At 45.1% G+C, this 21,996-nt stretch overlaps 1 protein-coding gene across 1 annotated transcript in view; it reads left to right on the plus strand.

Moving 5' to 3' along the window:
* Positions 1-1,944: 1,944 nt before the first annotated feature.
* Positions 1,945-21,996, plus strand: part of LOC148360261 (TBC1 domain family member 9B-like) — a 35,408-nt gene continuing 15,356 nt past the window's right edge. Inside the window, 13 exon segments of the mRNA XM_088343801.1 lie at positions 1,945-2,197; positions 3,895-4,005; positions 5,028-5,146; positions 7,187-7,421; positions 9,169-9,427; positions 10,590-10,797; positions 14,571-14,830; positions 14,832-14,937; positions 17,547-17,697; positions 18,615-18,947; positions 19,056-19,258; positions 20,815-20,897; positions 20,964-21,093. Coding sequence (XP_088199927.1) covers positions 2,080-2,197; positions 3,895-4,005; positions 5,028-5,146; positions 7,187-7,421; positions 9,169-9,427; positions 10,590-10,797; positions 14,571-14,830; positions 14,832-14,937; positions 17,547-17,697; positions 18,615-18,947; positions 19,056-19,258; positions 20,815-20,897; positions 20,964-21,093 — 2,316 coding nt within the window. The 5' untranslated portion in view covers positions 1,945-2,079.

The following is a 21,996-nucleotide window of genomic DNA, read 5'->3' on the forward strand; positions in this document are numbered from 1 at the left end:
GGTGTTGCATTCAAATAATTTACAATTATATCAAGTCAATCTTGTTGCCAACGTTGTACTTCCCTTAAAAAAATGTGATTAAGTACAGTTGTGCATCTTACAACCGACTAAATAAGCCCCCAAAAATGTTAATATTATGCGACAAAATATATCAGGAAATAAAAAGAAATGGATATCTTGTGAAAGAATTGTAAGAACAAACGACGCTTGTAGGCCGTACACCCTTTGCAATAGTACATGAGTCAATTCATTCAAAATGAAAAATAATTTTGCATTGCCGGAAACTCAGCAAAATGTCAAGTTTTGGACATGTTTGAAAATTAATTATCTTGCCACAGTTGGGATTGCTGTTGCTCACTGTTGTTTCAAGCGTTGCTCACCGACTTTGTGTGAACGCTCAAACCCGTAAAGAAAATTTCAGGGAACATTGCTTGCAAATGCTGAAGCTGACGTTTTCCAGTGATAAATTGTAACAGAACTTCCTGCAACTGAAAATGGAAACTACAAAACACCGTCATTTTTATGTTTTTCAAAATACCGACACACGTATTGTTAATATCCACAAAAATATTCCCGCAAGATCTTTTTGCGGATTTTCTTTGAAAATCGTCTCAAAGTCCTTAGCAGGTGCTAGAATTCATCCATGACTGAAAAACCAGAGAAACGTCCTCTGTTTTGGATTCCTGACGAATCCACTGAAACATTGCGATTTTTTGGCCTACTGTGATACTTTTTCGGATACTTTATACATCGGAACCTCGGTTCTCGACCATAATCCGTTCCAGAACCCTGTTCGAAAACCGATTTGGTCGATCACGGAAAATCGTTTTTCCTATTAAAAGTAATGTAAAATCATTTTAATCCGTTCCAACACCCTGAACGCTTACCATGCACGTAAACATGAAGCTAACCCAGGCTCATCGTACGTTCGCGTTAGCGTAATCTTCCGTACGAAAGATTACGTGAACGTGTCAAAATAAAAAAATCAGGTCGTTTACACGTCATTTAGCACCGGGGTCTCCACAACAAGTGGTGAGCGGTTAAAGGATAAAGAAAAGAATTATGAATAGGATTTCTTACCTTTGAGGTGCTCAGCAGAAGCCATGCTGTATGCATATCAAGATCGAAAACTCGCACACCTTCTTCATATTTATCTATTATTTCTTTCTTAAATGCAATAGTTGTACGCACTACTCTTCTTTTTTCACCTGTAGCAACTTTGCTGCTTGCACCGAACTTCTTCCGAGGCATAATTAGGGGTTAAAACACTGCGTTCACCGATATTAAAAACGAAAGCAAGAAGTTCTTCACGAGGAGTGGGGGCAATCTACACCCGTACGCCGCTCAGCATCGCCCCTAGCGTACCGGCGTTCGAACTCCGATTTTTTTGAACGAAAAGCGAAGCAAGAATTCCTCGAAATTTTTGGTCGAGAACCGATTTGTTCGAATTGAGAGGCGTTCGAAAACCGAGGATCCACTGTAATAATATTATATTTTTGTCGTATTTCTATGGTTTTTTTTTTCAGAATGAAAGCAAATGAATACATTATGTCCCTGTTGTTTGGAACAACATTCGATATTTAGTTTTGTAGTCTGCTTGTAGTATATTTGTAGTATTTATGTAGTCGAATGTTGTTGTTGACACAGAAAGGGACAATAGGTCAAGTCATGTTTATTTGTTCAGTCCGTAATCATGAGAAGTCTTAAAGGGCTGCACAGACTACAGTTGGCCCCCCAAAAAACATTGTTTTTTTCATCGGCAGTACCTCATTTACTGTCATATATATTGTTATTGTATTTGGACCATTTTCAATGGGCGAGCCGAATGAAATCACCCAAAGGTCCGGATCTGGCCCGCGGGGCGTACGCTTGACAAAGTAGGTTTGGTAGAACACGGCGGGCTTGTCAGTGGACACTCTGTGACGTAATCACGTAGAAGGCGTGTCCTCTGCGTCAACCCGGAAGTGATGCGCAGTCAGCAGACTGGGTCTGGAAAAACATAGCTGGCGGGCTGACGGGCGGTCAGGCGGGAAGGCGGTTCCGGCGACTAATTCTCCTTCTTCGCTTCCGAAGCGCACAATGTGGCTCCACCCGGAGGAGGTTCTGCTGGCCGGCCCGCTTTGGGTCTCCGAGCGGGCCAACCCCTTCTTCGTCCTGCAGCGGCGGCGGGGACACGGACGCGGCGGGGGGCTCTCCGGTTCGTCCGTCGCCTTCCTTCCTTCTTTCGTTCTGGTTCTGGTTGCTTCAGTCTGCCTTTATAGTCGTCGTTTTTCTTTTCTCTGGTCTCGGTTCTGCTAAGTCCAACAAGTTGGGGCCGTCCAAACGGACTTGCTCCAAACACACATGTGCGCATGCGCAAGTCCCGACTCCCTGGAACGGCTTCGTTCGACTAGTACCCTTAAAAGGAGTCGCAAATTCTAAAACATATTTGACAGAAATAGTTTGAAAGCTATTTGCGTTATTATGGAGAGAAATATGACACGTTGTGTGACAAAAAACGGGTATTTTAGAGTCCCTTTAAAGGAGAGGATGGACCTCGTGACGTCACCGGACGCGCGTCTTCCTTTGCTGTTGGTGGCAAAAGGTCCAAACACTTTAAAGGGACAGTGTGTAATCACCTCCCAGAGTTTTCCCCCAGCCATTTCGGATATCGTGTCGGTATTGTCTCGTTTCTGAAAAGCGCCCAAAAACGACAGCATGATGAAGGTGCTTCCCTCTTTACTGGTAACCATGGAAACCAGTATGACCATTCTCATGCGGGGGAGCAAACCCCTAACCGAAGAGATTCGTGAACCTCGATCGGTGACAAAAACCTTCACGGATAAAAAACAAAACAATATTGATTCAAACAATAAGCGAAAATACACGAACGGTCATATAAACATGCTAAACACTCGTAGGTCGTGAGTTTAGCACCTATTTGACATAACATGAGCCTCACTTAGAGGGAGCTGACACCATTGTCTGCCGTCTTGCTGCTCCGGGTACCCAAAAACCTCAAATAAAGGCTAAGCAAAAGAAAGACATGATCACTTTGAGTCTCCGTTCTTTGTATTCTTCCTTGCGCTATTCAGCACTTGTTTTCGTTTGCGCTATACGATGCAGCGGCATCCTGTGGTCAAATGATACACGCTGTCCCTTTAAAGCTAGGGTGTCAAACATGGAACCTGCAGGCCAGGCCGGGTCCACCAAGGGTTTGAATGGAAAGGGGTACAAAAGAAAATGGAGATGCAGTTTGAAATATGTCCACTTGATGTCGCTGTGCCCAAAGCATCTCCAGCTGTCTTTCTATCTCTTTTGCTCCCTTTCTTTTTCTCTCTTCTCTCTGCATTTTTCTCTCTCTTTCTCTTCTCTATTTTTCTCTCTTTATCTCTCTCTTCTCTCTCCTCTCCTTTCTCCCCCTCCTTTCTCTTTATATTCTCTTTCTCCTCTTTTCTCCCACTCTCTCGCTCCTTCCTCTCATTCCTCTCTCTCTTTCCCTCTCTCTTTTGGTGTTTCTCACTCCCCCTCTTTCTCTGTCTCTCTCTTTCTCTCCTTTTCTCCCCTTTTTTCTGTCTTTCCCTCTCTGTTTATTTTTCACTTTTTCTCTTTTTTTTCCTCACTCTATTTCTTTTTTCCCCTTGATTTATCTCCCTCTTTTCCTTGAATGTACTAGTCCCATCCCCATGGCAGCCCCCCCCCACACACACACACAGGAGGTGGCCCCTGAGCTCAAAGGAGCGTGACACCCCGGCTTTAAAGGGACGTCGTATATTATTCCGAACCTCCTATCGGTAAAACCAACTCGATTGATTAGGGGTAGAAAAAGCCCTCGGGCAATATTGGCTCCGGATGTGCGAGTGTAGCGGGCGTCTTGTATTCGGAAGTGCTGGAGATGATTTGTGGCCTGCGCAGGTCTCCTGGTGGGGACCATGGACGTGGTCCTGGACTCCAGCGCCAGAGTGGCCCCTTACAGGATCCTCCTGCAGACTGCCGACTCGCAGATCTTCTGGAACCTGGCCAGCGGTGGGTGAGAGCCTTCGTCGGTTGTTGTCCGTCTGTCCGTCCGTCTGTCTGACCCCCACGTCCGTCCACGCTCTTAGTGGGCCCGGGCCAAAGAACCGTAACGAGAAATAGCCTCTTATCATTTTGTCCTGGAAGTGGGGTTAAATAGACTCAGTGAAAGTGAGGGAAATCATTCGGGTAGAAAATGGGAATGAGCCAGCACCGGTGAGCTGTTTTCAAGACAGGTCCACGAGCACCTCAGTTGTCACTAGGGGGCAGCAGGTGGGCACGCCCTGTCCTGGACCAAGCACTCGGGGGACGAGGACCGGCCCGTCGTTTGGCGGGGAACAAAAAATACAATCGAGCGACTCCTCGCTAATGGAAGTCACCGTTAGCCTAGCCACTCAAAGCCTGCCGAAAGAGCGGTAGATGGAGATAGACCCCGGTCCTCGCTCGTTGCGAGCTGTTTCGGCTACTTGGAGTCTGTTAAAAAAAACAGAGCGTCAAACTTTGCCAACCAAGACAGACAATACTGCAAACCACATTTCAAAGAGTATCTCCTGCTAGAATACACTGAAAGAAAAACAATTGAGTTCTGGAGGAGTGCCTGTTGTTCGCGGAAGGTCTGCTAACGGCTAGCTAGCATTTCTCCCTTTTTTTATGAAATGACTACCACGTTAACTCAAACAGTATAAAATCATTCAAAATATTCCCAGGACAACTGTTTCTGAACAAAAGCTAAAAAAGCAGTTATGACTTTAAAATACAAATACTCAAAGTAGCACAAAGTATGTGCTAGCAGTAAGATAGCCCCTTTATTTTGGTCAACATAAGATAAACCTTTTGATCAGCGCTGGATTTCTTCCTTTGAAGGTCCTGGAAAGAATTGGCCTGGAAAGTGCTTACAAAGCGCTTGAATTCTGCCACAAAAAGATGTAGAAAGAGCCAGCTCTTTCGGGCCGCTCGCTCAAAAGAGCCGGCCCGAAAGAGCCGGCTCGCACGAAGAGAGCCGTGACTGTCTCCCCGGCTGTGTTTCGGGTCAGGTTCTTCGCGTAAGGAGATCACGGAGCATTGGGATTGGCTGGAGAGCAACCTTCTGCAGACGGTGGCCGCCTTGGACAACGACCAAGACGTGGTCACCTTCGTCAGGGGAAAGATTTGCGTACGTAAAATCCTTTTTCTACTTCCCAAATCGGCGGGGGCGAGCCGTACGGTGTCTTTCCCATCGTCGTAACTTTGGCTGTTTCGCATAGAATTTTGTGAGACCCCGGCGGGTGGACCGGCTTGTTGGATGCAAAAATAGTTCCACAATTTGAAATGCTTAAAACGTAGAAGTTAAAAGGTACGCTATTGTGACGAGAGTCGTGGCAATTCTACTTCTTTTTAGAGAAGCAGCTCTTTCAGCTTTGGCTCCCAAACACCTCTTCGCCTTTGGAGGTTTCTTTAAACCCATTGTAACCGCGGTGTACCCGTCCCACCAAAGATCCACATTGACGCTGGACTGGATGATGAGGTTTTTATTCAAGTTTCTGCAAATGAAATGAGTCACAACATTAGCTTTTCTGCTGGCTTTGATCTCTTTGATCTCTTTCTGTAGACTGCCCAAAGCATATCCAAGAGCTTTCTTTTCAAATTACATAAAATACTTTTTAGCATATCACAATACATTTTTACATCCATTTTAACAAGATACTTTTAACAAGAGATCGTGTAGTGGCTTTTTAACGTTTACAATGAATTCAACATATTTTTCTTTAGTCTGAATTTTAACCAACATCATCCTTTTTTATATATACGAGAAAATAGAAATAAGAACAATAATGAGTATAAATACGGGTACAATTTACCTGCAAATGAAATGAGTCACAACTTAGCTTTTCTGCTGGCTTTGATCTCTTTGATCTCTACTAGGGGAATTCATATTTTAGTAAAACAGGAACAAAACGAAAATAAACCTAAACAGCTTGACAATATCAATCACATTACTGTGCATGTTGAGAGATTTGTCAACCGTAGTTATAATTTTTAAATTTTACTTTTTTCGTGGAGCACCAAAAGATGTGTCTTACCGTTGGTAGCTCGCTCTGTAGACTGCCAACAAAACCCCGCCTTCCGGTCACATGTCAAAAGCCAAAACAAACCCTACCCCATACCAGCAGGTGGCACTGTTGGACTCATCATTGCTGGACACTTACCAAAAACTATACACATATTTCAGCAGGAATTTCAATAAAACAAAAGTTATTATTACACCCGTTACACCATATACTACCCATAATCATTTGCAAAGGAATGTATTAAGTCAAGTCAAGTCATGTTTATTTGTATAGCCCTTAATCACAAAGAGTCTCAAAGGACTGCACAGATCAAAGACTATTGCAAACTATTATTATTAACTATTATGACACCATCCCCTTATCTAAAACCAACATGAGGGCAAATAATACACATATTATCAACATAAAATTAAATTATTCACAGGGTTGGGTAGGGTTACTTTTACTGGATTACTGTGATTTCTGGACTGTGTGCTTCAATGAATTGGCCGATCGCTGCTTGGCCCTGTGGCTAGGACCTTGACTCAGCCTCTTGGCTGGGAGCAAGTGTCTCGGCCTCTTGGCTTTGTAGCGTATTATGATTTGACCGATAACGGATAATAGATAATTGATAAAGAATATAGAACAATAAACCTTACAAAATTCCTCCCCCCCACTTTCAATGACTTTTGGATGACTCCAATACCAAATATGCTAATAAAAGACGAAAGAAACTAAATATGAATAAAATGATGACTCACAACACGTGGTAAGCTTTCTCTCCTGGCTTTGATCTCTTTGATCTCCGGCAAAACTAACATCAAATGCGACAGAAACAAAATGAAAATAAATCCAAACAGCTTTTTGCCGTTCCATGTATTCCGTTACTCCCCAAGCCTGCACAAAATTTAGTCATTTTATTCATATTTAGTTTCTTTTGTCTTTTATTAGCATATTTGGTATTGGAGTCATCCAAAAGTCATTGAAAGTAATCAAGTTAAAGTAACCCTACCCAACCCTGTTCGCCATCACATTCCTGAAAAGTGATATAAAAGTGAGATAAAACGAGGTAAAAGTGGTGATGGTAGCTAGGGGATGCAAATCTCGGCAGGGATGCATTTCTCAGCATAGCACCGGCTGACTTTCCCCGTGGTCCGCGTGTTCAGGGTCTGATCGCGGAGGAGGGCGGCGACGCGTCGGGCCGGGATCCGGAGGAGGAGGACTGCGGCAAGTTCCAGGAGGCCCAAGTCAAGATGCGAAAGCGTTTCGCCATGCCGCCCGAAGAGAAACTGGTCAACTATTACTCGTGCAGCTACTGGAAAGGCCGGGTGCCGCGCCAGGGTTGGCTGTACCTCTCCGTCAACCATCTGTGCTTCTATTCTCTGCTCCTGGGGAAAGAAGGTAAGGGACAGGACCGGTTTTGTGCCCGCCGGATGACTTTCCGAAAAGATTGGCATTCTGTGAGCTTGTTGGCCACCGAGAGACCAAATATGCTTTCCGTCATAAACGCGTGATAGAGACTTAAAATGGGGGCAGGATTCTGGATGGACTCGTCTTCATTGCAACGTGGTCAACAATATTAGCTGCATACCTGTCAACAGGGTTGGGTAGGGTTACTTTAACTTGATTACTTTCAATTACTTTTGGATGACTCCATTACCAAATATGCTAATAAAAGACAAAAGAAACTAAAGAGGAATAAAATGACAAAATTTTCTGCAGGCTTGGGGAGTAACGGAATATATGGAACGGCAAAAATGATGTTGGCAAGATGTTTGGATTTCTTTTCATTTTGTTTGTCTCATTTTATGTTCGTTTTGCCAGAGATCAAAGCCAGGAGAGAAAGCTTACCACGTGTTGTGAGTCATCATTTTATTCTGGAGCTTGACAGGCAGGGTTGAGTAGGGTTACTTTAACTTGATTACTTTTAATTACTTTTGGATGACTTCAATACCAAATATGCTAATAAAAGACAAAATAAACTAAATATGAATAAAATGATGACTCACAACACGTGGTAAGCTTTCTCTCCTGGCTTTGATCTCTGGCAAAACTACCTTAAAATGCGACAGAAAATAAATCCAAACAGCTTGCCAACATCATTTTTGCCGTTCCATGTGTTCCGTTACTCCCCAAGCCTGCACAAAATTTAGTCATTTTATTCATATTTAGTTTCTTTTGTCTTTTATTCGCATATTTGGTATTGGAGTCATCCAAAAGTAATTGAAAGTAATCCAGTTAAAGTAACCCTACCCAACCCTGCCTGTCAAGCTCCAGGGCTCCATGCCCTTACAAACTGTCGTATTTTCCCTTACAAAATACAAAAAAAAACCTTCCACCATTTTTTTTTCAAACGTGTTGTAGTTTAACATGTTATATTGTACATGTGTTTCGTTATATCATTCTGCACATATTCTTACTAATAAAATAGAAAAAAATGGATTCAAAAAATCAGGAACAATTGTTATCAGAGTAACTAAAATATCCATTAATAACACTTTAAATTTCAATTTGTAAATAAAGATATTTTTGGGAGGAAAAAATTAGTTGGCATTGAGATTGCAGGTTCGATTCCCGGCTCCTCCGTGTTATATGTCGAAGTGTCCTTGGGCAAGACACTGAATTGTATTGTATTGTATTTATTGTATTCAGCCAGTATAGTCAAAACCAAAATAGGTCCAAAAAAGTGATGTGCTACCCTTCTTCGGTGCAAGCTTCGTTTCCTTCTCGTTTGTTGACCCTGGGACTATGTTTACGTAGTCCACCATGACACTCATTGAGCTCACACGGTGGGTATGGCATAGTGTGGCGCTTGCAAACTCTGAATCGCGTTTGTTGGCTTGTGCTGTTATTAAAACGTGCCTCTGATTGGTCAGCGCTTTTAAAACTCAAACAGTAACAATTGTGGTGGGCCAAAACTCCATCACTCACAACAAAACTTTGGAAAACCTGCAGCACTTTGCAGTTTCACAACCGGGCTACGTTCAAACTTCTGACTTCGGACTGCTTTCTTCTTCCTCACCGCCCCCCTAGATCTTTCCACCGCCCCCAGGGCAGCGGTACCACCCACTTTGGGAACCACTGATCTAAATAGTAAAAGCAGCATTCCATCCTTGATTGTAAGGCTTTTGTCGCCCCCTGGTGTTAGTGACGCTGGTGGTGCAATGGACGGAGGTGACGCAGCTGGAGAAGAACGCCACCCTCTTGTTCCCGGAGAGCGTGCGGGTGCGAACGCGGTCCGACGAGCACTACTTCTCCATGTTCCTGGACATCAACGACGCCTTCAAGCTGATGGAGCAGCTGGCCAACATGGCCGTGCGCCACCTGCTGGACAACCAGACCTTCGCCGCTGACCGATCGCTGCCCAAACCCTCCAAGAGCCTCAAGAATGTCTCCGTCCTCAAGAGGTGGGTGAGCGGGCTTTGCCGTTTTTTTGGCACGCCAGCAACATTTGCGTAGAAAATGGCTGTGCTCTTTTGCCCAAATTTATTTCACCTCGTTGGTGTAGACGTTGACACTAGTGTCTTGTGGCTACTATTTAGCGATCAATGTACTCTTGTCACCTGTCTTTCTACTCTGTTTGTGCTGTTCACTGAAGGGAGTAGTACGCACCGTTGTAGGAGAGCTTCAGTTTCTTGGCAGTTTCATTTCTCCGGACAAGAATAGACTGTTTAGTTTTGCATAGAAGTTCGCTTTTCCTGGCCGTTGCAAATGTTACACCACAAATACACTAGTGTCTTGTGGCTACTATTTAGCAACCAATGTACTCCTGTCACCTCTCTTTCTACTCTGTGCTGTTCACTGAAGGGAGTAGTACGCACCGTTGTAGGAGAGCTTAAGTTTCTTGGCAGTTTCATTTCTCAGGACAAGAATAGACTGTTTAGTTTTGCATAGAAGTTTGCTTTTCCTGGCCGTTACGAATGTTACACCCACGAATACACTAGTGTCTTGTGGCTACTATTTAGCGACCAATGTACTCTTGTCACCTCTCTTTCTACTCTGTTTGTGCTGTTCACTGAAGGGAGTAGTACGCACCGTTGTAGGAGAGCTTCAGTTTCTTGGCAGTTTCATTTCTCAGGACAAGAATAGACTGTTTAGTTTTGCATAGAAGTTCGCTTTTCCTGGCCGTTACGAATGTTACACCCACGAATACACTAGTGTCTTGTGGCTACTATTTAGCGACCAATGTACTCTTGTCACCTCTCTTTCTACTCTGTTTGTGCTGTTCACTGAAGGGAGTAGTACGCACCGTTGTAGGAGAGCTTCAGTTTCTTGGCAGTTTCATTTCTCAGGACAAGAATGGATTGTTTAGTTTTGCATAGAAGTTCGCTTTTCCTGGCCGTTACGAATGTTACACCCACGAATGGGATGCTCCAGATACTGGACTAGCTCAAAGGAAGCCCGGTTTTATAGCTTCTGTAAGCAGCTAAACTGTTTATAGCTGCGCACAAATGATCGCACAAGGCATTTGTAATTATCCCTTTGCCTTCTGGTTCACCGCGTTGACAATAAGTGACAATGCTTTTCCTTGAAACGACGGAAACGTCTGCGTTCGTGTTTTGCGGGCAGGGACCTGGACGCCCGCGCCAAGAACGAGCGTTACCGGAGCATGTTCCGGCTGACGTCGGACGAGCGTTTGGACGGGCACACGGACTGCACGCTGTGGGCGCCGTTCGCCAAAACGCACGTGCCGGGACAGCTCTTCGTTTCCAACAACTACATCTGCTTCAGCAGTCGGGAAGAAGACCTCTGCCGGCTCATCATACCGCTCAGAGAGGTCTGTTGGCGGCCGGTGGTGTTGCTCGGAAACGGTTATTAACGCCCGGGCCGCCGGACTGTTTATAAACAAATTCGTGTCCGTACTGTTAGGAATTAAACTATTTTATAGATGTAGCGTTTACCAAATTGTTCGGATTAGTTATCTGACTCCATTAACCAAACACAAACTTTATTCTCCTAACAATGCATGCTCATTTTCTTAATTTTAGGGAAACATTGACAAGAGACAGGCTTTTCCACACGGGGGCAGATTTATTTTCTTAAATTATTTATCAAGTGAATTCCATCGAATTTTGCCGAATTATTGTCGAATTAGTCTAATAAGTCTTGTCGAGCCTCCCATCTTTTTGTCTCTGCTCCCGTCTGTCTCTTTCCATCTTCTGTCTTCTGGCTTTTTGACACGTCGGGGCATCGGCCACCCCCCATTGGCGTGCTGACTCCTCCCCTGGGCGTGCTGACTCCTCCTCCCATGGGCGCGCCCCCGCCTCGCCGGAGGACGTCGCGGATGTTTGCCCTTGTGCGTCTGGCCTTCTCACGTCAGCATTCACAGGAATTGTGTTATCAGAAGACGTCTGATGCATTCCAGACAGCCTAACCTTCTAATGTACCTTGAAGAAAAAGAGTCAGTGAATCTCTCTACTGCATCAAACTGAGTACATGTACTTATTTTGTAGTTAACTTTATAATATCCGTTATAGTCAAATGTATGAAATCTTTCAGTAAGACATCCCCGGTCACTGAAAAGCGTCACGACACATATCGTCGGAAAGCGCAAACTCTTGGGCCTCAATATAGACTCATCAGAGGAACCTCTCCATCAGTCTGAAACAACACACCCTAAAACTAAAAACTAGGCGTAACTCAAATCCCAAACACGTGATTATGCCGACAGGTCAAAAAATCCGCCTCAAAGCATTTCTGCTTCATTGGACGCAAAACTCTCCTTTAAAAATAAACAGACTCGTAAAACGATTTCCAATATAACTTTTTCAATTGACACCACTCTCGCCTGGTTGTTTAAAGGGGGCAATGAAGTTTTCACACGGGGCCAGATAGATTTTGCTTTTTCTCCCGCCTTAATAAATGAAACCAGCGGCCTATCGAGCCAGTAACGGAGCGGAAGAGAGATGGCAACTCAGAGGACAAAAAGGACATTGATCCTTTTTTGGACTCATTCGAATGATAAGAATATATTCAAAGCATTGCGCATAGTCCATCACTGACAGAAGAATGTCAACGGGTCCCTCAAAGTTTAGCACTCAGTCTTCCTAAATGCTCTCGTATTTGTTATACAAACCTCTTTTGATATTTTTGAGAGTTTTTCAGAGGTTCCGTGTTGTTTAACTCGACGTCGGTTACAAGTTGAATTGCAAATAATTAAAAGTCTGGTGTATTTAAAGCTATTACATCGCAGAAGCGTGAATATTTCTCATTTTCTAATTTGTTTTTCAGGGATTCTGTGTTGCTTGACTTGAAAGTTGTTTTGTATAAAAAATGTTCACCTGTTGAGTGAAAAATATAGATGTCAAATACATTCCTTTGCAAATACCGCAAATTCCGGACTATAGAGCGCACCTGGTTATAAGCCGCAGCCACCATTTTTTAGGTGATCTGCTACTTTTGTTCTCACACAAGCCGCACCCATGAATAAGCCGCATACGCCCGCATATAAACTTGTGACTCAATCACAAGTTTAACCCAGACCGGGCTGTAAGCTCCACGATTGTAACCTCATTTTTGGTTTTGGTTTGAACAAATTTATTGACACTAAAAACAGAAAGCAATCATGACAATCTCAACAGCAATCAAGCACATTCACAATATTATATTCCAATATTATGTTTTTAACAGCAAACACAAAGTGAGGTTTGAACAAACCTTCTCGAAAATCTTATTAGCAATCAAACATATTCACAATTTCATTATATAACATCTTTGTTAGTGTCAATAGATCCGTCCAGGCCAAAGTCGATTATCCTCGGTCTGAACAAATCCACCGACACCAACAGCAGCAAAACACAGTCATCAAGCATATTCACAATTTTTTTATATCTGACAATATGACGTGACGATATGACATTTTAACATTTTTTCCTGACGTTTTCAACATCAATTAAACAATTTCAGAGTTATTTTCTTTTAACAGTAGTTAACCAGCGTGTAAAAGGCAATACTATTGTGCAAGGGCATAGCTCTGCCATCCCACCCTCCCAAGCAGCATTCTTCCAGTCCTCTGTGTGGGTCCTCTCCCTTCTGCGTGGGTCCTCTCCCTTCTGGGTTCCACAACCCAGGCCGTTGCTGCCGGGACTCCCACAGTGTAGCTCCGGCTCCCCCCTCCGGGTGGGTGCAGACGAGTCTTCTTTATGGCTGCGTCCTAGGCCCGCCGCTCGCAGATTGTATGGTATCTGCAGCCATTTGGAGCACAGCCACGGGGGGGATCTGCCTGCACCTCCATACCAGCAGGTTTCTGGAGGTCCAGATGGCGTCCTTGATGGCGGTGAGAGTGATTGTAACCTCATAGATAATACACAATCCTAGAGTCACAGTTAGCATCACAAATGGAAAACAATACCCGTAATTAACGTATGATGCAGACTTGTAAAGTCCGGGTCCCGTTGAAAGTAATTCAAGGAAACAAAATGTATATTTCCAAAGTTAAGGGTGGGAAAAATATACATCCACTATTGTCCGCTGCGACAACAGACAGATCTACCGGTAACTCAGCTTTACCCCACTTCCCATCAGCCCGCGTTTGCTCCGCCCCTTCTTTTTGTTTCGCTCGTAGAACACATAACAGAATAAATCTCTAAATTAAATACATTACAAAAATATACAGTTGCAAATACATATTATACATGGTTACACATATTTACGAAGAAAGACGGTACACCGAGAGAGTTTTCAAAGCTTTAATAATAATAATATAACTTTCATCCCAAACCGTTCCTTTGAAAGGTACCAACACGCTAGTAGGATCACGCTCGCAATGCACCAAACGTGTCTGTCAAAAGAAAGCATCCCGTAATTGTGAAATTCACGGTAGATCGTCCTCAACTTCTTCCTCATAACTATCGCCATCAAGGGCGTCTTCCTCATTATCGGAACGTACCTTAACTTTACAGACAATGTATGCTTGAACTTAGAGGTTACAGTCTTTCTTGACGCCCATATTCTACTGGTCTTAATATTACCTTCAATACTCTAGCGCCGCTAGTGGCCGTTGAAAAAATTCCATAAATTGGCCGCTTCACTGAATAAGCCGCAGGGCTGAACATTTAGGAAAAAAGTAGCGGCTTATAGTCCGGAATTTACGGTAATTATGGGTAGTATATGGGTTAAAGAAACCACCAAATGTGAAGAAGTTTTTGGGATCCGGAGCTAAAAAGAAGCGGAATCGCCATCACTAGAAGGTTGCGTGTCCCAATAGCATGCCTGTCGACTCTTACGTTTTTTTTGGATCATTTCAAATTGTGTACGCCCGTAACCATTTTTCTACGTGAAAAGAAAAATGAAACGACTCCTCTTTGTTCTATGCGGGGGACACGCCCCCAGGCACACCATGGACCCCCCTAGACTGCACACCCTCTGGGGTCCCACAAAATTGTATGGGAAAAACCCATGATACATTGTGAGCAAAGGAAGAACAGTTAGCGATCAGAAGATGTTCTTAGTCATCAAGTAGCGGCGGTCGAGTTACAAAATTTGCATTAACGATCCGTTACAATACTCGATACAGAGACAAGTCATTGAGACGGGCGTCTCCTTTGCCAGGTGAGCGTGGTGGAGAAAGCGGACAGCAGCGGCGTCCTGCCTTGCCCGGTCTCCATCAGCACCAAGAACAAAACCAACTTCCTGTTCGCCAACCTGAAAGATCGAGACTTCCTGGTCCAGCGCATCTCCGACTTTCTGCAGAGGACTCCGGATAGCGCCCGGGGGGACGCCGGACCCCCGGCACTTACGGTAAGTCTCGTCTTTGGGCCGGCCCTCCTGCCGAGGCGGCGGCGAGTTTTGAAGAGGATTGTGCCGCCATTAGGCCTCCTCGGACGGGCATCGGGACCGTTCGGAGCTCCCCACGGCCACGCGGGCCCTACTCCAGCTTTACCGCCAAGATGATCCAGAGGACCTGGGACCGAAAGCTGTGAGTACAACGCCAGGCGTGTGACGCCTTACTACGGTTTTGCAGTTTGTTTGCTCACGTCTCAAGTCATGTGATCACAGTCTGTACAGGCCTCTGAGACTTCCTATCCTCTGATCTCAAACCTACATGAGGGCAAGGGAAACCTCAAAAACCTCAGCATGAAAAAATAGCAAGTGAAAGTTGGGGTTACTGACATCAAAATTAGTGGAGTCTCAGGAGCATAATATATTTTCCCTCCCTACCGTATATCCAAAGCCAAACTTACAAGTTTCAAATAAAATACTGAAATCAGGGGGTCCATCCGGTTGAGTGTCATCCGTAGCAAACGGTCGTCAAGGTGTGAGGAGGGGGCGTGGCTTCAACAAGAACAACCCATTGACCAACAGAAAATCAATGGGCAACGCAAGCACAAAATGTTCGGTAAAAGTGTGCTGAATTCAGTCTTTTTATTTGTGAAAATATTTTTGCTATACATCATAACTGGAGAAAACATCTTTGACTAGAAATAGGCTTCAAACCACTGGAAGATCTCCTTACCAGCTCAGTAGCCTAGATGGTAAGGCGCCCGCTTTGAGACTGGGAGGTCGGTGGTTCGCGCCCCGGCCGAGTCATTCCTAAGACTTAAAAAGTGGTCGGCGGCGCCCTCTGTTGGCTGCGGCTGCATCGGCTCGCTACAACGGGTCAGGTGCAATCGACATTTCGTTCTGTGTACATTGTTACACAGAATGACAATACAAGGAAATTATTATATTATTATTATTCTCTAACGAGAAAATGTTCGTTTGCTAAGAAATACGAAGGGTTCGCTGCCTCCACAGGTCGGTGTACAGGCATTTTCTATTTCAACTTTGGGGGGGTTTGCTTCTCTCTAACGAGAGAGGTCATTCCAGTGTAACTTTTCGGGGTCGGTATTCTGGGGGGTTAGATGTGTCTTTGTTGGTAATAGGAATGAGTGGAGAAGTGTTGTGAAAGGATAGTGGGATGTTTGGACACCTTCTAAGGCAGGGGTGTCAAACTCATTTGAACTCGGGAGCCACACGATAGAACAAACATACTCTCGGGGGCCGGACTAGTAGATTAAAGAGAAAGAAAAAGAGAAATAAAGAATTAAGAGAAATAGTGAGGGAAAAGGAGAGGGCGGGACAAAGAAAGAAAAAGAGAGAGAGGGAGAGAGCGTGAGAAACAAAAGAGATAAAAAGTCATGAGAGAGGGGGAAAAGAAAGGGAGAGGAAGAAAGAAATCCAAAGAAAAATAGAAAGACAGAAGGAGAGAAAAGAGAAAAGAAAGCGCGAAGGGTAGGAAGAGAGAAAGAGAAAAGGAATAAAGGAAGTTAGGGCAAAATAAGTTAAAAAGACACAGAGAAAGAGACAAAGAGCAACAAAAGAAGAGAAAAAGAGAGACACAGAGAGTGAAAGAGACAGAGAGTGGGAGAAAAGGGGTGGAAAAGAGAGAGAGGGAGAGAGAGAGAGAAATAAATACAAGTACAATGTCTTTGTTCGAGGCACCTTTCTTTGGCAACATCAAGTTGACATATTTCAACCTGCAGCTTGTTTTTCTCTTGCGCTTCTCTGAGTGTTGTCTCGCGGGCCGGATTCAATCCCTTAGCGGGCCTGATCCGGCCCGCGGGCCGCCTGTTTGACACCTGTGTTCTAAGAGATGGGCAGGGCACCCGTATGATGCGGCAGGGGTAAACCAGTGAAAGCTGTCGGGCCCTGCTGTTGAAGAAAAGAATGTGTTGTGTCAACCTGACTCGAGTGACACGGCCGTTTTCTTGTGTCCCGTTTCATCTGGAGGGACGAAAGCATGACCAACCTGTGTGCCGAGGTGCTTAACTTGTTTGGGTATTTGGGCATTTGGGTTGGCCATGGTCCAAAAATGTTTGTGTTTTTTTTTTGCTACTTTTTCCCTTTTTATTTTCTTTATTTTTGTATGTGTTGTCTTGCTGCCGAGGGATATGACCAGGGTAGATAGATAGATGTGTCACTTTGAATTGAGGCGAATTGTAACTGTAACTCAAGACTGGGACCAGCACTGCACGTCACCCAGCCAGCTTGAATGACTATTTTCTAAAAACCCCAAATTGGCTGTCCATTTGAAAGCTTGCCTCATCAAACATGGCGGATTAAATTGGAAAGGATACTGCGTACGGTGTATGTTCTCCCTTTGGTTAACACGTCACTTACTTGTCCCTTTCCTTCATTTTAGCCGTGAAACCAGCTGACTCAATATTCATTTATGTTCTATTAAATAAATGATTTAAATGTACTTTTTATAATGCAGCTCACGACGTACTTTTAATTCCGTGTACCTTTATAAATGAAAACTATGTCGGGAAAGATTATTTTTGTCGTACTGGCAGGAAAAAAAATGTATTTCTCTGGAGTCACGCGTCCGTCCGGCTGGTATCGGGCACGATCTTCGACTTTTCAGGCAGTGTCCGGCTCCGAATGTCGACCGCCCCGCCTCAAGCGAAGCAAAGTTAGCTTCCGGTCAATTTTTGATCTTTGTCTGCGTGGAGACCACGCGGGAAGGAACCTGGCCGGAAATCTCCTCCAGGATCATTTGCCACGGCCCGCTTCGTTCTCTATGTGTTTTCCTTTGTGCTTCAGATGAAGGAGAAAATGAAGGAGGAAGCCTGGAACATCCACTTCTCCGAGTTTGGCCGAGGGGTCTGCATGTACAGGACCTCCAAAACCAGAGAACTGGTCCTGAGCGGGATTCCCGAGAAGCTGCGAGGGGAACTCTGGCTTCTTTTCTCCGGTGGGTCTCCGAACGCTTTCTGTCGGGCCTTGTTCCGCGGAGGGGCCGTCCTGCCCTCGTTTGGAAAAAATCGAGAGCTACGAGGAGATGTCGTCCGCCACTTACCTAATCCGATGACATCGATGCTATTTCTTCGGGATTTGTTTTGTCGTTTATAGTGCTGTGTATTTTCTCACCAGAGAATGTTATTCAAATGAGGGGGCGTGTCAAAACCGGCTGAGCTCGGATCAACGACTGCACTGATGATTTATTAGATAGATAGATAGATAGATAGATACTTTATTCATCCCCTAAGGGAAATTCACATTTCCAGCAGCATCCCTGAGCTGAGAACAGTACAATAATAAAGCCAAAAGAATACAATATACAAATACCCAGTGTGACGTGCAAATGCCCACTGTAGCGTGTTATATAGAGTAACTAAATAGTGCTACACAGAATACATATTGCAGTAAGATTCGGTAATATCCAATGTAGGTGGTGTGGTTTAATGTGGGCCTTTACTCTGCCGGGTGGAGTTAAAGAGCCTCATGGCATGAGGAAGAAAAGATCTCTTCAGCGGTCAACCTATAGCAGAAGAGATCAGCTCGATTGACTTGCCCGTTTGTTTGTCGCGACAAAGTACACGACGAAATTATGACTGAAGCTGATGACAAAATACATGATCGAATACCCCAAGCAAAATAAAGAAATGACAAAATGGAAAAATACCCGAGAAAGTATGTAGCAAAAAGAGAAAATGCATAAATGAATCAATAAACCGCATTGATGTCCCACGTTCAGATCTCGCGCGATCCATCCATTCGATTGTGTATTTCTATGGCCCGTATTTGTAGCTATTCTTTCTCTGCACGGGGCCAGTCCGTGCCCGGTTGACCTTTTTTACCCCGGACGCCGGTTCGTTTCTTTTGCGGCAGGTGCCCAGAACCAAATGGAGACCCGGGCGGGCTATTACTGGCACCTGCTAGAGCAAACAGAGGGCGTGGGTGTGTCGGCGGCGGAGGAAATCGAACGGGATCTGCACCGCTCCATGCCCGAGCACCGGGCCTTCCAGAACCAGACGGGCATCGCCGCCTTGCGCCGCGTCCTCACCGCCTACGCCTGCCGCAACCCGGGCATCGGTTACTGCCAGGCCATGAATATCCTGGCCTCCGTGATGCTGCTCTACTGCCCGGAGGAAGCCGCCTTCTGGCTCCTGGTGGCGCTCTGCGAACGCATGCTGCCCGACTACTACAACACCCGGGTCGTGGGTATGCGCCTCTTTACGCTCACTACAAATGGGCCTCTTTCACCTCCCGGCGGCGCCGCTGCCGGGGTGGTTTTAGTATTTTGGCAGCTGACGGTTGGTTTTTGGTCAGGCGCTCTCGTGGACCAGGGTGTCTTTGAGGACCTGACGCGGGCCTTCCTGCCTCAGTTGTACGAGCACATGCAGGAACTGGGCGTGATCTCCACCATCAGTTTGTCCTGGTTCCTCACCCTCTTCCTCTCGGTCATGCCCTTTGACAGCGCCGTGCTCCTCGTCGACTGCTTCTTCTACGAGGGCATCAAAGTCATCTTCCAGGTAAGGCCGCCGCCCTCTCCGTTCGCTCTCTACCGTCCATGGGAAGATTCCAGCAGGCCACCAGAATACCCGTAGACTCGGATCGTTCGAAAAAGTAATGAATGCGGGGTTCCTATGGGTGCTTGGATTCTTTCGTTTTCATTTACTCAAAATAATGCCCTTTTATATACTGGACGGGACCCTTTAATCAGCCAATAACAACACCGCTTCGCATGCGTGTCAATCGGCTTCGATATATAGACCGGGCAGGTTCTATTTTATCTCTGAGCCATATGTATCCATGAAAAGAGCCATATATGGCTCACGGGCCATAGGTTTGCAAGCACTGCTGTATCTCATAAGTTGCACATTGCAATAACCTCCTGTAAACCATCGAAGAAGAACCGGCATCCTTTCATAGCAGCAATCCTGCTGATATTCAATACTCTCATTCACTGAATATTATATGTCATCAATTTAAACTCATCCGCAATTTGCTGTGTTTATTTGCCACTACACTGGAACGCTCGTCTCTCTTATGTGGAGGGAGAGGGACACTGGCGGACATATTGGCTGGATGCCAGACTGCTCTTAGCCTGGGCAGATACCGCCGGCGTGACCACAAGGTCCTCTGTGCACTGGCTGACATCTTGGAGCAGAAAAGGCGGAAGAAGCATCTACCTCAACTTACGCTTTCCATCCAGTTCATCAGGGACGGGAAGAAACCATCATCCTCTGAGAAGACCAAGAAGTTCCTCTTGCAGACAGCATGGCAGATGAGAGTAGACCTGGGAAGGAAATGACAGAGACACTGTGATCTGGTCAGAAGAGGCGCAAAAGATCATCCTGATTGAGCTAACAGTACCGTGGGGAGATGGACGCAGCGAAACCCAGGAAAGGAAAGCCACGAAGTATCATGAACTGGTTTAACATTGCAGGGACAAGGGAGGACAGGCCTGGCTATTCCCAGTGGAGGTCGGGGGCAGGGTCTTGCCAACGCTGTCTGTATGAGACACATTGACAGCTCCGGGAATAAGAGGAAGGCAGCCGACAGTAGTGTTGGGGAAGCCGCGGAGAGAGCCTCTGGAATAGGAGGGAGGAGCTTAGCTGGAAACCAGGAGATGGGCAGTGACCGGCCATCACTGCCGGCCCACCAATTTGAGGGCGTTGTGGTCCCGAATCGAAAAGCCCAGCGACACTTGGATACCACCTGATGACATCTTCTACTGGAAAGATAGCAGCAATTCGTAGCGTATGCAATTGTTTTAGCCTAAATAGATGAGCGGCACATTTTTCTCTGTGTGGTTTACCAGGCTATGTGGGTGTGGCTTTACCTTTTATAACGAGCGTATTTAAAATTCAAGAGTTTACGAGGGTGCGCATTGATCACAGATGGAGCTCAGGGGTGGCCGAGCGGAGAGTCACATGTCCTGTATGAGTCAGAGAAGCGAAAGTGGGTCAGCCTCTCCCAATGTAGCGCCTCGATGTTGCTCTAAAAATGCAGCAGATGAATGCGTTTGAATTTAAAAACAGATTTCAAAAAAATTTCTTTGGGAAACACTGAGCGTTTGTCCCAGGTGTCTCTGGCGGTGCTTCACGCCAACGCGGACGCCTTGCTGGCGTGCGTCGACGAGGGCGAAGCCATGACCGTGTTGGGAAGGTAGCGGTACAATATCCGAGCGGGGTCTCTAGGAATCCCCCCCACTAATCGTGCGTTCTCGTGAAGGTACCTGGACCACGTGGTGAACAAGCAGCTTTCCACGCCGCCCGTCCCCCACCTGCACGCCCTTCTCACCGCGGGAGACGAGCCGCCGCCCCAAATCGACATTTTCCAACTCATCAAGTCATCTTACGAGGTAGGTGGGTCAACATTTGGCCGGGGTGCCATCCCGGAGACAATTTCTTTGACAGAATACGGGATGGATGTCGAATCCTTGTACTGGCACATACCTGAGAGCAGTGTTCCCTCTAAGCTGCGCGCGTGCAGAATTGCGCACTGCTCGCACATTCAAAATCTAGCCAGCGCACAAAAATGAGGGCTCAAAATTACTAATTAAGAAGCGACTCAAGTCAAAGTTACAGTCCATGAAGGTAAAAATACACGGGTTCCCCTGACGTTGTGTCCTAAATGCGGTATCTTGAAGTCGAGTCGAAGGAGAACGAAGTTGAGTAAAGTTAGTAGAGTTTGTCGGGGAACCGGCTTCTTCGGCTCGGCTCACTAAAAGGAACCGGCTCTTTCAGGTCCTTTCAGCTCTTTCGGGTTGTTTTTGCTTCTTTAATCCCAACATGACCAAATATTATGTAAAATTATGCACAAAATGAAGGGGGGAATAGAACAAAAAAGAAAAAATACCAAAATGAAAAAGTAGTGAAAAGCTGAGAAAAAAAGAAACAAAAGGAAGAGAAAAAAAGAAGGAAAATTTTAGAAAAAAGCCAGAAAAAAAGAAAAAGAAATGTAGGAAAAAAAGTAAACAGAGAACAAAAAGAAAAAAGTAACAGCTCGGAAAAAACAAACACAATGAATTTTTTTTTTAAAGGAATTAAAAAAAAAAGTAGAAAAAAAACACGGAAAAAAGAAGAAAAAGTTTGTGTTGCGTTCAAATAATTTCCAATTATATCAAGTGAATCTTGTTGCCAACATTGTACTTCCACTAGAAAATGTGATTAAGTACAGTTTTGTATCTTACAACCGAATAAATAAGCCCCCCAAAATGTTAATATTATGCGACAAAATATATCAGGAAATAAAAAGAAATGGA

Source organism: Urocampus carinirostris, chromosome 9, assembly GCF_059441175.1.
Source record: "Urocampus carinirostris isolate Australia breed hairy pipefish chromosome 9, RoL_Ucar_1.0, whole genome shotgun sequence".
Lineage (NCBI taxonomy): Eukaryota > Metazoa > Chordata > Actinopteri > Syngnathiformes > Syngnathidae > Urocampus > Urocampus carinirostris.